Source organism: Onychostruthus taczanowskii, unplaced genomic scaffold (assembly GCF_017590055.1).
Source record: "Onychostruthus taczanowskii isolate IOZ18803 unplaced genomic scaffold, ASM1759005v1 scaffold59, whole genome shotgun sequence".
NCBI lineage: Eukaryota > Metazoa > Chordata > Aves > Passeriformes > Passeridae > Onychostruthus > Onychostruthus taczanowskii.
Window position 1 is genome coordinate 1457003 of NW_024503568.1, and position 15339 is coordinate 1472341.

General features: G+C 37.2%; 1 protein-coding gene across 6 annotated transcripts in view; it reads right to left on the reverse strand.

Moving 5' to 3' along the window:
• Nucleotides 1-15339, reverse strand: part of HDAC9 (histone deacetylase 9) — a 453421-nt gene that overhangs the window by 197994 nt on the left and 240088 nt on the right. For all 6 annotated transcript variants that reach the window (XM_041418222.1, XM_041418228.1, XM_041418227.1 and 3 more), the window contains 2 exons: nucleotides 3575-3703; nucleotides 1558-1673 (listed from right to left, as the gene is read on the reverse strand). In XM_041418222.1, the coding sequence (XP_041274156.1) occupies nucleotides 1558-1673; nucleotides 3575-3703 (245 nt within the window). The remainder of the gene's footprint in view (nucleotides 1-1557; nucleotides 1674-3574; nucleotides 3704-15339) is intronic.

Genomic DNA, 15339 nt, shown 5'->3' on the forward strand with positions numbered 1-15339 from the left:
TTTGAATCTAGGTTGGGGTTATAATTTTGGATGTCTGGCACAGAAGTGGCAAATAATATGCAATGTAATGTTCTACTAGCAAACAGAATATAACTGCTGGTTCATGCTACAACCTTTCCAAATCTCCCCAGAGACCACCAGCCTGACAGGTCTGTATGTATTTCTGATGGTGCAAGTATCCAGAAACTGTAACATGCAAAGTCATGAGCACCAAGTATCAGTCTGAGACATTAGCCCTTCCATTTCATAGAATCCTCAAGTCAATAAAAGGTCCAACTGGATAAGATTTTCTGTTTTATACAGCACATAATAACACCCACATATTACCAACTGCTATCTAAAACATTCCCAGTATTAAACCACACCATTCCACTCAACTAGGATCTGATCTAATCCTAATGATGGATCTTACTCTGCATCATTTAAATTTCTTTGCAATCACATATGGGGGGCTATGAGACAAGACCACATGTTAGCCATCAATGCAATTTTTTTTTCTTTTTGGTTACGGGCCAGAGAGAGGCTACTAATCAGTGTGCAGAGGTCACCCACCTGCCCCCTGGATCATAGTTCACACACACAATTAATTCATTATGGGGAAAAGTCACTGCTGGAGGTTGAACTGCCCATTCCAGGGTTTTTTTTTAGGTGAATGTCCTGCCACTGACCTGGAGAAATAGCTCCATTAACTAAAACTCTGTTGAATCACATTTTCTTATGCAATTTTTCTAGCATAAACAGCATAAAATGATTAATAGAAAACCTTGCCACCAAAGCAGGAACTGTGGTAAGTATACGCTGGATATAGTACATTTGAGTCTCTCTTAGTCAAATTAGTTTACTGTCCCTTTACAATATTGCCATGGAAAGCATGACTTGGGCATGTCATCTGTGCTAAATGAGGTTTATCACAACTGATTTACCATCTGCATTCCTGTTGTTATAGGCACGTATGTATGAAACAGAATAAGGAGTAGTTAAGATTCCTTCCGTTTACAATCTCACTTTACAAAACAAGTATTCAAGAATTCTGGCATGACATTTACGGCGGTTAAGTACTGCCCTGATAAGGAAACTGAGATACAATAAAATAAAAGGGAGATGTGACAAGTATTTAATCACCTAACTCAAATACTGTGACTAAAGAAATCTACTTCAGCATTCACATGAACCTGGAACCACCTTAGCTCTTATATGTAGGGATCACCAATGCCTAAACCACTGTTTTGTATGCAGGAGCTCTGTATCAGCATTCAGCAGTGAATGAATGACTCTTTTAGGTCATCCCAGAAGGTAATATTCTGTAACGAAGTTCCTTTCACAGCTCCCTCCACTTTTCCAGTAGCACTACTGCTGCTTTTCCCTGAACTTTTGTTACCATAGAGTCTACTGAACATGCATCTCATACATAAAAATATATCTCATATATTACATACTGAGGTGTCAGCCTGTAGTGTCCTGGTATCCCAATTACTCTGCTTGTGAGTAAGATCAAATCAAATTTTCCATCCTCTTCAGTCTAGGTACCCAAGCACAATACACAATAATGAGTCTTACCTCAGCTTGAATGTTAGATGACAAAACTGAGGTGTCATTTTCTGTGGTACTGCTGGTTGGGCCATTGCTTGGGGAACTGGGACCTGATCCAGGGGAGCTGCTACTGACGGAGGATTCTGAAAAACAGATTAAACATACGTGAATTTCACTCTGGAAAGGTACACATCATCTTGATTAATTGTATAATCTTTACAGCACAAGGCTTTTTTTGCTGTTGAAAAATATCTATTGGTTACACTATTTACTTACATTAAAGACTCTTGATTCATCTTCCACTTCTTTGGTTTTCTTTTTACAACTAAGAAGGAAAGATATGCTTGATCTATCCCCTTCTGATCTGTCTGTGTCACATAAGAAGAATTTAGTATTTGTTTTTCCCACAAAGATGGTTATGATACTCAGTATCAGGCAGAGACACCAACACAGAGCTTGTAATGACTAAAGAAAAGAAACTCTATCCTGTTTTATTGTAAAGAGTCCTGGCTCTGTGAGAGACGACGTCTACTGCCATCCCTTCTGTCTAGGAAGGGGATGAGCCCATTGTGGACCAATCATTATATACACAGTACTAATGGCAAAATACACATCTTCATTACATCTTTGGCACAAATATGAAGGAATATTTACAGTATGTAAAGACATTAAAATAGGATTTCAAAGGCTGCATGCTATCTTGATTTAAAAAGTCCCAAGATCTATCTAAGACAAAGGGGGAGAGGATGACCTCATTATATGTTATTTTTTGAGTTATTCTAATTCTACACTAATATAAATTATATATATGTAATGGAAAAAATTAAGAAGGTTAAAGATGGAAGACTAACCTACTAGTGGAGGTAAACCTCTTTCAAGGGATAGCTTTCAAATTAAAGCATTCAATTAGTTGAAGTAGTTAATATCTAAATGTGGCAGCAAATATTCTATAGCTACTTCTTTTTTTCTATAGCTACTTCTTTTTTTCTATAGCTACTTCTTTATTTACTCTTTATGCCTTAGTTCATATGCAAAAATATGTTTTCACTTTGACTGATATCACAGGAGGCTTCCTAGCTGTTACTTGAATCCCTCACTCTTTGATTTACTGAAGTGACTCCAAGACCCAGCTATACTAACTGGCCATGTAGAAGTTCTTGCATTGTATTTTCAATCTGTATCAGAGAAGCAGACACACACAATCTTTTTTTCTCATTTTTTGAAAATTAAAATAGCATATTTTTTTTATAAATAAGCATTTAAATAAGGGGCCATTTTCAGTTAAGAGAATAAAAAGCAAGGGGAAAAAGATTTCAGGTAACAATGATTAACCAGGGTTATGAAAGGTCTAAAATATCATATAGCCAATATTAATAATTATAAGAGCAACCTGAAAGGCTTCAAGTTATTGTCAGAGCTAAGAAAAGAAGGCATCTATTTTGTTTCTGCTCTTTCAAGGTCATCAGGAAAAGACCTCCAGTGATAAATATTTCACATTATACCTTATTTGTAAATGTGCTTAAGTTTATAAGTAAGTGTAAGTTACAGTAAGTGTAACTGTAAAGAAATCAGCTAAAATTAAGGAAGTGGATATCAAGAATCTCATAGAGGCTTCAGTAAATGGAATTAATAAATTAGATGTAGAAAAATTATAATCTGGAAGTAATTTATCAGGAAAATACTTAGTAACTTTCATGCTTACATTCACATCTCTCTTCCAGTTTCACACATGACAGGGACACCAATGTGTTTATTCAAGTTGTATTTTAATTCCATCTTGGTGTGACATAATTCTCATGTATCAAGTGAATTCAGATTTATGTCTTACAGACTAGTAACAGTTGATTGCATAAAGATATGGCCTGATCAACTGAAAAAGCCAAGAATCTACTAAATATCAATGCAAAGTCAAAGCAAGAATTTTTAGGATGAGGCCAAATACTGCAAATGCTCATTTTGTTTAGCAAACAGTTTCAATTCTGAAGTAACACCACTATTCTGTGAGCTGTGGCAACTGATACAGAATTTCCCCATCCTTACTCACCTGTCACCTCGAAAAGACGCTTCTTGAATGAACTGACGTTTCCATCCTTCCTCCTGAGCAAAGGACTGCTTCTCCTTTCTGTCACCTTTTGTTTTAATCTTGAACGTACCTTCAAGTTGGGCTCTGAAGCTGGAAATGAAGAGAAGAAAATATGTGACTACAAACCCAATTCCTGGCTTCTGTCTGACACCACTGACCCTGTAGGACCTCATCTGATACAAGGAGGACTTGGAGGCAGAGATTTTACTGCCCAACCTTCTCAGTCATCCTGTTGCTCCTCATAAAACTTCATTTTAGATTGCAAGTTAGGAAAGAGTTGAAGAGAGCTGAAGTGCTTGGGATCCCAGCATTTTTCTCATTCCATTGCAACTTTGAAGTTACCCATTAATAATTGTTACTATCATATGTATTAATAACAAATGAATGCAAATCTAATTTACATTATTTTTATCTCTCCTGTAGGTGAAAACTTGGAAAACACATCTTGGAACTTGGAATGTTATAATCGGATTAAGGTTAATTGCAGAAACAGAGATTAGCCTTCACTATTGCCTTTTGATTTCTCTGAGAAATATAAATTACGACAAGCCCTGCTGGCAGAACATTTCTTGGTCAGCGATTTTAGGCCCAGAACTTTAGTGTTTTCTGAGTAACACACCAAACAGCTAGATTTATGGCAGTGTCCTAAGAACATTTACAGAGAAAAATATATGCTCTGAAAATGAAGAAGTAGGGTTGATTCCCAGAAAACCTAGGATTATATTTAATGCACCTTGGGCAAGTTCCACCTTTGTTTCCTTAATGGATACAGTCCTTCATATGAAGGCCAGCTCTGCTGTGCTTTTTATTTTGTAGTATTTTTAACATGATAAAGTGTTTCATGTAGTCATTGATTTGTTCTTCAAATAAACCCTATATCAAACATACTGCTAAGAGCTAGTGAAAGAAAATTGTGGAATAGAATTTGTTTGTATTTCCCTTTCTGGAACTGAGGATTGGCTAAGCAATATCTCAAAACAGAGCTAAAAACTGGGGTCAGCTCTCTCCCCTATGCACAGACTTAAACCCAGCCTCAAAGGAAAAGCCAGAGTTAGCAGAAAACCAATATACATTACATATTTACTCAATTCAGAATTATACCATTTGTCACTGTGGGGCAGGAACTCAATCCTACGCTTCTAATACTAGTCCCTTTCCTCGTGTCACACCGCACAACCTTTTTCCTTCTGTCCCACCTGCTCCCTCAGGGATGGGAAGGCAAGGGGGCTGCACGTCACTGCAGAGCTGCTGTGACCAGCAGTACCTGCTGTCACACGCTGACCTTTGTCATGCTCTGCATTGCACATGGCAAGGGCCGCCCTCTGAAAACCCTGTGCCTTAAATACATTTCAGACCAAGATACATAGGCTGGAGCAGCACTGGAAATCTTTAATTATGAACCTATTAACTAGAAATTCATTTCTATCACCTATTACCACTGTTAAGATGGATGGTTCTAACAATAAAGTACAGATGACTTGTTTACTATCTCAGATACCATTTGCAATGAAATTGAAAATATAAAATACCATAATGTGCTATGACTACCGTATATGCTATCACCACAGGTCTCACCTGGTGTGATGACATTTAAAAGAAAAGGCACTCACTCCTTTTGCACTTACATTTATTTCCAGTTCTACTATTCAGTACTTTTTAAAATGAAGAGATATGTCTGTACATATTCTGTCTGTGCATCCATGACAGATGAATGTGACACAAATCCTCTGCAACACTCACTGGAAAAATTCTCCACTCCTATTTAAATGTTTGATGCTTAGTCACAGCAATTCCCTTTCTATTTTTACCAAATTCCCATCATATTCTGCATCTGAATGCATCATATAAGCACAGAAAACAAATTTTAAAGTCAATGTATAAATTTATGACCCATCTGAGAAGATGCATGAAAAACAGCAATAATTTAAAAATGGAAATAATTTTAATATTAAATGGCGTGGAGAATAGTGGGTTTAAAATTATAAAATAAACTCCACAATACAAATCAAAGCTAATTTTTGAAGAGTGTTTGCTTCAAATTCTGGCTTTCTTGAATTTTCTCCCTGAAACACTGCCATCTCCTAACGTGGTACTTACTAAGATGCAATAGCTAGCAAAATGAATTCTGGTTTCAGTGGACAAAACATACAATTCTAAGCAATTTAAGGATATCTGCTGCAATGAAAGAAATGTAGAACCAAACACTGGTTTCTTGATTCCCAGCAGTAGCTGAGGCATTGGCTTGGTGTGTGACTGCAGAGAACACTGAACCACCCTGCTCCACCAAGGCTGGGGCAGAACTATCATTCACTGCAAGAGGTATGGATCACCACAGCAAACCTATGTGCTTCAGTGCACTCCTGCATGAGGGCAGTAATAAGACAACTATAATTGTCAACTCTCTTCTGACAGTTAAAAAGGCAAAATTAAATATTTAATCTTCAAATACCGAGCTGTGGATTGCAATTATAAACATATACATATATATACACACTGACTGCCTTAAAGCACATAAGTAAGATCTATTAGAAACTGGTTTAGTCCTTTAAACTCTGAAATGCGATCATTAGCAATGTGAAAAAAGTGAATATAATTTTTTCAATTTTTTTAAAAATTAGATTATTTCCCTAGTATTTGCAAGAAACTTGGAAAGTCTTAGTAGCAAATGGCCCAGAATTATTATAATTAATTTGCCTTATGTTTCAAATGAGTATTTGGCTCAATACTTTAACTAGTGGCTCTTAGAAGTGGTTCTACAGAGGGGTAATGTTCAAAATAACTGTTTTGCATTAGCCACCCTGTAAGTATTTTTACTGCACATTATTTGTTCTTTTGCTCAGCTTAATTAATCCATTGCCACAGCTGACTATGTTAATCACACAAAGGCATTCTCCATGGGGAAAACTGTCATATGGAGTCATATGTCATGGGGAGTCAATGCCAAAAAACTTTTGAGGCTTAAAGATTTACTCCCCAGCTTGCTGCAGAGTAGCAAATACAAGACCCTAAGAAGTAACTTTTTTTGCTACAGTAATACCACAAAATTATTGAAAAGACCATCAGGGAATATATATGGTGATTCAACCATGAACTAAGACACTGACACAGCAAGAAAATTAATGCACATGGCTAACTTGCTACATGCTAACCATCTCACTGTGGTCCAGAACTCAAAATTAGATTAATATATATGTCCCATATAGCAGACATCCTGTATCTCACCTTCCTGAGGAAAAGAGGCCTCTCGAAGTGCTGGAGGTGTGGAATAGTATGGGTTTTGCTGTATTTGACTACTCCAGCTGTAGAGGACTGAAACATCTGACCAAGGAGCCCAAATGCCACAGACAAGAGAAAAACAAGAGCACGTGGCCAGGAATGTGGCCATGAGGACGAGGAACACAGTATGGCAAATTTTCATGGCAGCAGTCTGATTGGTTGGGCTGTGCTTCTAAAATCTTACTAAGAAATGGTTTACAGCTGATATTGGTTTAGTTGGTCTCTGTTTAGCTAACCTCTTTGCTCCGCAAATCTTTACACTTTTATATTATTATTACACTTTACACTATTATATTTTGCATTTTGGAACACGTAAAAATCAATTTACACATGGAGAAAGAGAACACACATTATTTGAAAGTGTTTAGTTGCAAAGAAAACAAAAAGATACAGCTATTTTCTCTGAAGGCCGTCAAAGACCATGTCATTGCTCTCAACAGGAATCAGCTGGTCCCCATTTGATTGATCCGCTTCAGAGGATTTCAGGAAAGACTAATCTGAAAATTACTTTTTTTTTAATGCAGATGTAGCATAATTTGGAATAATGAAATGTTGCAGTAATATGGCTTGTTCAGTTTTATTGCTATTACCTGGCTTATTCTCTTTTTAGTGCTGGTAATTATGGACTGGTGTTGATCTTTAAATTATTCTAAGTGGGAAACAGATATGAAAGACAGAGAAAGGATTAGTTTAAACAACAGCAGAAGATACCACAGGCAATCAAAGAATAGGTTATCTAACATTTTGCCATGACTTGTAATTAGGTCTACAGAGCTTTGGCTGTAGGTGAAGGGGAGAAACTGTCTGAATTAATTTTCTCATATTTTACAGTGGCTTCATAGAAGAAGCAAGAATAACGTAACTGCACTGTTAAAAATGGAAAATATACCTTCTATGTAGGTACACATTAATTTCATCACATGAGTTATCACTGATAGGTGAAACAAGCTAGTCTCTCCTAAAAAACATGAAGCTCAAATATAAGCACAAGAGATAGGAAAATGATTCAGTGAAGTCATTACGTCCTATACTCCACTTTGCTTAATATTAGCAATTTGCAGACACTAGCATTAAATAATATAGCCTGGGGCCAGATTGCTCCCAAATGAGCTGAGGTTTTCTTGACAGGGCTTTTCTTCATTGTTTCTTTTTATTAAACATACAGAGATATTTAAGAAGAAGGAATGAAAATCCTTTTTACGCATGGGGAGAAGACATATATGAAGAGAATGTAAAAGACAATAATGCATTACTTTCTGATAGTTCCTGGAACACACTAGTACTTTTGTATCAGAAGAGTGTATGCCAACTTCAAATCAGCATTTAATGAAGCCAGGCAGGAAATGGGGGATGGGAGAGGGTGCATAGCAAGCAGGTCCTCATCTTGAGGCTAAAGCCCTGTATAGCAAGCCTGAAGAACAGAAAGTGAGCTTTTGTCCAGATTCCTAAAGGCTCTAAAGTGAAAGCATTTCCTCTTCCTCACAAGCAGGCTGGCTTAGAAAAGCTGTGGGGCAGTCGAGGTAAATAATGCTAAATCTGGCTAAAAAGATTCCAATATCAGCATGAGTAACAGCGGCAAAACTGACATCCTAATCAAGAAAGATCAATTGTCCACCGTTGCCCAGGCATCAGCTGTTATCACTAAGATCACTTTTAAAACAGCAACCTGAACTTTCCTAACATCATTAGGTCACCAGAATCAATTAAAACCAAAAAACTTCAAGATCTTCAAGCAAATCTTCACAGGTATTCTCTATTTCTTTAGCCATAGTTTTTTTTAAGCTGTGGAGAGTCGTACGTACTGACTTGAATATATTCTGCACTGTGCTCCATGCAGGAGTTTGGGGTTTTTTTCTGGCTCATATCTAACAGGTATCAGTAATTGAATACATAGTCAAGAAATCTGTTTATTCACACCACACAGGTTGCTTTTTTTTTTTTAATACTACTGTACTCAAGACTCACGTACAGACAAGGATTTTGTGCTGTACAGCACACAACCATAACACTCCGCACCGAAGATAGCTAAAAATCACAGCACAAAATGATGATGCATGGGTACAAGCTATCAGAACTGCAAAACAAGCATTAAGATGGCACTGGTTAGCACAACGAGGGTATTGCCAGCACACCACTGATTTATCCTTTGTCAAATTTCTTTCTAGCACTCTGGCAATTCAATATCTTCAAGAAGATGGTGCATGTGGATAATGAGATAACTTGGAGATTTTTGTTGTGATTTATCCTGAAGCAGGAGGGGCAGAACTGGGAAAAAAACCCACTGTGAAGAGATCCTCATTTTGTCAGGTCCATTGCATAGCTCAACATGTTCTTGGGTGCTGTGGGCTCCCAGTCACCCTGGCAATGTACACAAACAATAAAACAGCCTGCCTGCCTGTGTTATGCCAGGGTCTGGAGACTACGGAAAAGGTTAAATCCCACATTAATACTGCAACAAAACCAACCAGAACAGTCCTATCTTAGGTTCCTAAGAAGCTGGTCTGAAAGTTGTGGACCAAGGAGAAACTTCTGTTTCCCCTTCAATTGAACTAGGCAGAATCAAATGCACAAGACAGCCCTAAGTACCACCAGAAAAGATAAACATGAAGATAATCTGGGCTTCCTCAGCAAAACCATGGATGCAAACAAAGCTGGCAGAAAGCTAGAGAAGCAGAGAGAGACACAGGTCAGGGACAGAAGCTGCTTCCAGCTTCCTAAGCTGCTTTGTGAAGAGCTGTGAATGAGTCCTGAAAGATCTGGTGGTCTCACAACCTTTACAGTGCATGGTTCTCACAATCATGTAACTATTATTCTCTGCTCTGAATGAAGTTTCTGATTACTGCTCTGGCTTCCTGTAGGCAGCCACAGTGTTTCAGCCACCTCCACATGATTATATAAAGCAAGATGAGCAGTGCCTCTTTGTCCTCATACATGACTGACTGACATTTGCTGTATAAGGCCATATCTCAGTGGAAGACAATATTGGACAATGTGCACGTGGACATTCTCCCCACTGGATGACAGACTAGAAGATGGCAGTAATCTGTATGTAGTATAATTCTGTGGGTTCAATGACTTCTCAATTCTGGTGATTGAAAATGCCACTTCCGAAAGAGTTTTAAATTAGATTAATGAGAGTGAAAGTTATTTACACATGCCCTCTAAAGCTCTTCCAAGAACTACATGGACCTGACTGCTGGGTGGTCCCAATAAGGCAGGAGAACCAGATACAGCAGTACAGGATGGAGATGCTTTGTTTTTCTGGCTTGCATCACCTAATGTGTTTTCAGGATCTACTGAAACTGTTTCCTGTACAACCATTCACTTTATGGGGAGTGCTGGTCATATGTGAAACCCTTTAGTCCTTTGCTTTATTTTACTTCTGTAAAAGGTAGAATACTTTATTTTTTCAGACTAAGGTAAATATCCATGCCCTAAATAAAAAAACAGGTTTAGTGAAACACATGGTAAAAGAGCTAATTAGATTAGAGGGGATCTTGAAGACCTTCTGCTCTCTTCAGGCTAAGGAAACCAATTTAAGAAGATTAGAAAATTCTCATTAATTTTCTAAAGCAGGTTCAAAAATTAAATAGTCCCTGAAGCTACTTTAAATATCTATCTTTTCTTTGTTATTCACTGAAGTCTGTATGGAACATGAAATATTTGTTTCATTATCCATGCAAACAAGTGTTATGTTTCTAGGCACAATTTATTGAGTTAGATGTAGAAATTACTTATTGTATTGCTTGGATTTAGTCAAAATTGGAGATCTTGACTATCTGAACAGTACTATTTCCTGTTGACACGTTCTTCATGCATCCTATAAGGCAAAAGAACAGGTCTCTTGATGTAATTTTTAATAAATTCTGGATTTTAGCAAAGAAACAGCATCTCCTTGCATTTGCACCACAGGGTTCTACAGCAGTTTCAAGAAGGCCGTGGTTTTACTGGGCCTTATGAATCCTCGTTACAGCTCAAGTCTGCTGAAACCATGACATTTCACTACTATGTCTGGTTCATCTTAATCTTTTTACAGGTAAAAAAATAACATCCTTTTCCGATAATAAGTAGGGGGTTAAAAAGCAAATACTACTATACTGGCTTGAACCACAGAATTAAGGAATAAGGATAGTTTAAAATTAATTGTCATCTTCTCTCCATGTCATCAAATGTTGTAATTTTATTACACCTTTATAGCACTTTCTGGAGCCAACTCACATCTGAGTTCTCAGGAGATGTAGAGGAGAAAAGAAGATGAAACGGGTGCTTGTATAGAGGGTATCCCTCATTTGAATGCTAATAATTCAATAAATAAATTAAGATATGCATGACTGGCAGTCATTCTGGTTAGGTCTCCACTGGTAATTCTTACCCTTTCTTCTGACCATCTACACCAGTCAGTTCTAGCTGGAAAGAAGTAATGGGAATACAATATCCTACTTTCTGCAAATACAGCAAATCCCACTCTTCAGTTTAAATCCTCCTCCCAAATCCACTGAATCCCAAGAAAAAATATTCTGTTCAGTTAAGAACTGTCACAGACAATCCCCTAGCCCACAGAATCAAGGCTTTTGCCATGGTCACCATTTGACCCCTAGACACACAATTTATTTTTTACAGAATAATTATGTTCATGATTATATTGTTCCCCAAGCCCCATAAAGAAGGAACTAGTTCATAGGGTGCTTAAATCCCACAGATTTTAATCTAGGAAAATATCCAGCAGTGATAACTCACTGACATCAGGCAAAAAGTACAGTCCAATATTTCATCAGCCTTCAGAAATTCATGATGAAACATTATCATCTTCTCCCCCAGTTTAACAGGGCATCAGTGTCATCAGTAAATGTGAGCTGGTTAGGTCTAGACTGCTGAATTCTACTCTGGAGTTGTCCAAAGGCAAGAGGGTGCCAAGAAAACAAAAGCAACCAAAACACAGTGTATCTTGCTCTCCTAGCAGAAGAAAGCCATTGGCCAAGTTCATCTCAAAAGCAGGAAGGCAATTCAGCCCCACTGAAGAAAAATGAAGATAAAATTGGCTCCAAAGTTGTTTGGACATTCAAGACTCATTTGTCTTCTTGAACTTCTGTAGGCAAGGCCAACTTTGCGAAAGCATCTCCTCATGTTAAGCAAAGTGAGAAGAAAATCCCCACGTTTGAAGTCTTAGTTGGACATCCATACTACACCTTCACAACCATATGGAATTAAAATAAATTTACTTTTTGATACATTCTTTATGCTCTGGGATATAATTCCAGTGCCTTACAACTTAATTAGCTAAATACACAATATAACCTTCCATCTGGTAGAGTAATTTAACAAGAATAAGTGTGCACCACCATAACTGAATGAGACACTGAGGAAAACCATTGAAATGCTATTTCCTTTCCTTTGGAAAAGAATTATGTACAATTTCAGCATGCTTTGCATTTCTAACAGTTAAAGCCAACAGGGAGGTATCACTCTCATTTATACTACTTTCCCATGAGAAAATCAAAAGCAAAGTACAAAGCTTATGCCTTTGCTCATGAATGGCTCTGTAATACTCACTTGGCTTTAGCCACAACATGTTATTTGGCAGCTAAACCCCTTAATTAGAGTTGTGGGTTTGAATAGATTTTTCAGTGAAACTATGTTTTGCAGGATTTTGGAGAAGTGCAGTCTTTACTGACTGAGATATCTTCTATTTTGGATGCTCCCATACCATGTGATTTCCACTTTTCTCTTCTCTGTTTTTCATCTTTAGATGTTCTTGTTTACTTTTCTAAAAGTTTTCAACTGTCCCTGCTCTAGATACTGCGGAAGAAAAATCCAAGTCCTACTGAAATCAAACAGTACAGTTTCTACAGACTTCAAAGAGTCTCAAATTTTATATGCAGTATTTTGTAACTTATTTATCCAGAGGGAATAAGCTTTGAAATACCCATTAAAAACATTCCATTCTGTTTTCAATGGATGTTATGCTCTTAAAATGCTTTAGAATTTAGGACTGCTCCTTGTTGCTTATTGAAGGGGTTTCTTTCAGTTCAAAAGTCAAAAAGGTGTCTAGTATCTGATTACTTGCTTATCAAAAAGCTATGCAAGGTACTTCTTAATGCTAATTTATAAAGCATTTTTGAAAACCTACACAGTGTAAGAAAGCTTTTATGTACTCACATGAAGCAGAACTTTGTAATTCAATTTTGCTTACACACTGGTCAGTAAAAGAACTAGGACAGTATTTTGATCAAGACTGAACAATTAGTTTCATTATGAAGAAGGGTCGGTAGCATCATAGAATAATTACTGGCAAAACAGAACATGATATGTATACAGGGAGTGGGATTTTTGCTAAAAGAGAAATATATTGAATCCAGAAACTGAGTAAATTTTTTACAAAAAACTTGATTTCTGCAATTAAAAGTAAGTGTTAAATAAAACACATTAGAGGAACAACCTTCCACTGGTGGGAAGACTATAATGGTCTTCATGAAAATCATTCTGGGGATGACTTGCTGAACCCTGGTCCAGCCCCTGGCAGCTTTCATGACACCAAAGCATACCTACACAATTTCCTTTCTCTTTGACAGTGTCACTAAGCCTATCCTAGCGTTCATTTTTATTTAGTTTAAAGATATGTCAAATAAATTCTTCTCAAACTTGAGCTCAATCAGAATGACAGCACATCGCTCCTTGGCCCCATCTTGGGAGGCTGCAGTGCTCTGATGGGCTGGAGACAAGAGCAGCCCCACACAGTAGCTACAACCACATCACATTTCCTTGGAGCTGCTGGCTCCCAGGGCCTGAACACTGGCTTGGCCTGTTCATTATGTGAATACGAAAGCTTTGCCTCCGATTCACTCTGCAATTGCAAGTGGAAGTTTTTCTCTTTCTAAAAATTCCTACTACTAATTACATGCTCTGAAGTTATTGATACTGAATTTGGGCAGGCTGAAAATGTTTGGTGAAGAGGAGTCTAGATCAGGGTACCTTTCCTCCTTCTCACTGTGATAGGTTACTGATTTCTTCTGGGCACATTATCTAGTCCAAATGTGTCGAGATGGTTCACCAACCCAGAAAAACAAGGACTCTGGAGAGGCAGGAATGCTTAGCATCCCTGGAAAATGGGATAAAATTAGGAGAATCATATGTTTGCCTGATTTCCCTGCTTCAATAAACAAAGTGCCTCTCCCATTTATTGTTTTCCTCATAAATTCAGAAAAAATAGCACTTCTCTCCACTGAGCTGGACTTCCTCATTTTGGCAGACATGGTAATTGAGGGTTTGGGATACTCAAAGCCTTTTTTTTTTAAATGAAAACCAAAAGAAATCCAGCTTTTACATATACTGTTACATCACAAAAGAGTGTTTTCCTAGAAAATGCGAACAGAAATAAAATTTGGTGGCACAAAAGGGGGAAGGAGAAAAACCATCACACATGAAATGTTTTTCTTCTGATTTTCAACTGCTCTGGTAAATTACTGAGTCACTAAGTGCACAAAGAACTGTGAGGAAATATTCTAATCAATTTCTTTTTTTAAAAAATTACATTTGCCGAGTTCTCATTCAGGAATCTTTCATTGTCATTTCCACAAGAGCTACACTGTTATTTTACTACCTAATCAGGTAAACTTAATATGGGTTTTACAGAGTGATCTTCATGGCTGTGCAGGACAGCCTTCTTCCTCTCTTTCATCACAATATTAAACAATCCTTCATCTCCTCTTTTTCCTGTATGGAATTACACAACTTCTCCCATCCAAGGAAGAACCTCATACTATTTGTTATTAAAAAAACCCCCATGCTATGTTTCCATTGAATATGCTTCAAATTTTTGGAAAGTGATCTACAAACATCTTCTCAAATTGTTACATTGTGAGAGATCTTCAGATGCCTAAGCACAATGCAAGTCGTAAGCATACAGCTCCATCTGCAAAGAAAGATTCAGCTGGCACAAAATCAAAATAAATAGAAATACTGATTGACATTCCCATTCTTCCATGATTGTGGTAAACTCAGAAAAGAAAAAACAGTTCATACTTGATATGATGATGTCCCCAGGAATTTCTTCCAAAAAAAGCCAAAACATGAAAGAAAATGCAGAAATTCCGCCTACAGCAACATTTTAAAAAAGTATACAGCTTTGGCCAGAGAGCTAACCTTTGTTGGAACTTACTGGCTTTTGTTGGTTTCTATCAACACTTGCAAACAAAAAATTAAATTTTTAAGACTGGAGAAAGTGCAAATGTTAGAGCCATTTGCCAGAATTTCTGCATTTTGAAAAGGTAAAAGAAAAAATAGAAAAAAAAAATATTTGAAAAGCTCTTCTACCCTACCATGTTGCTTATCATGTTTTTGTTATTTTTAGAGTAACCTCATAATGAGGATAATATTTTCCTGGACAGATAGTCACAGAATAGAGGAGCTCAACAAGCAAAAGTTTCCTTTATTAAATGATCAGATTTTCAAAA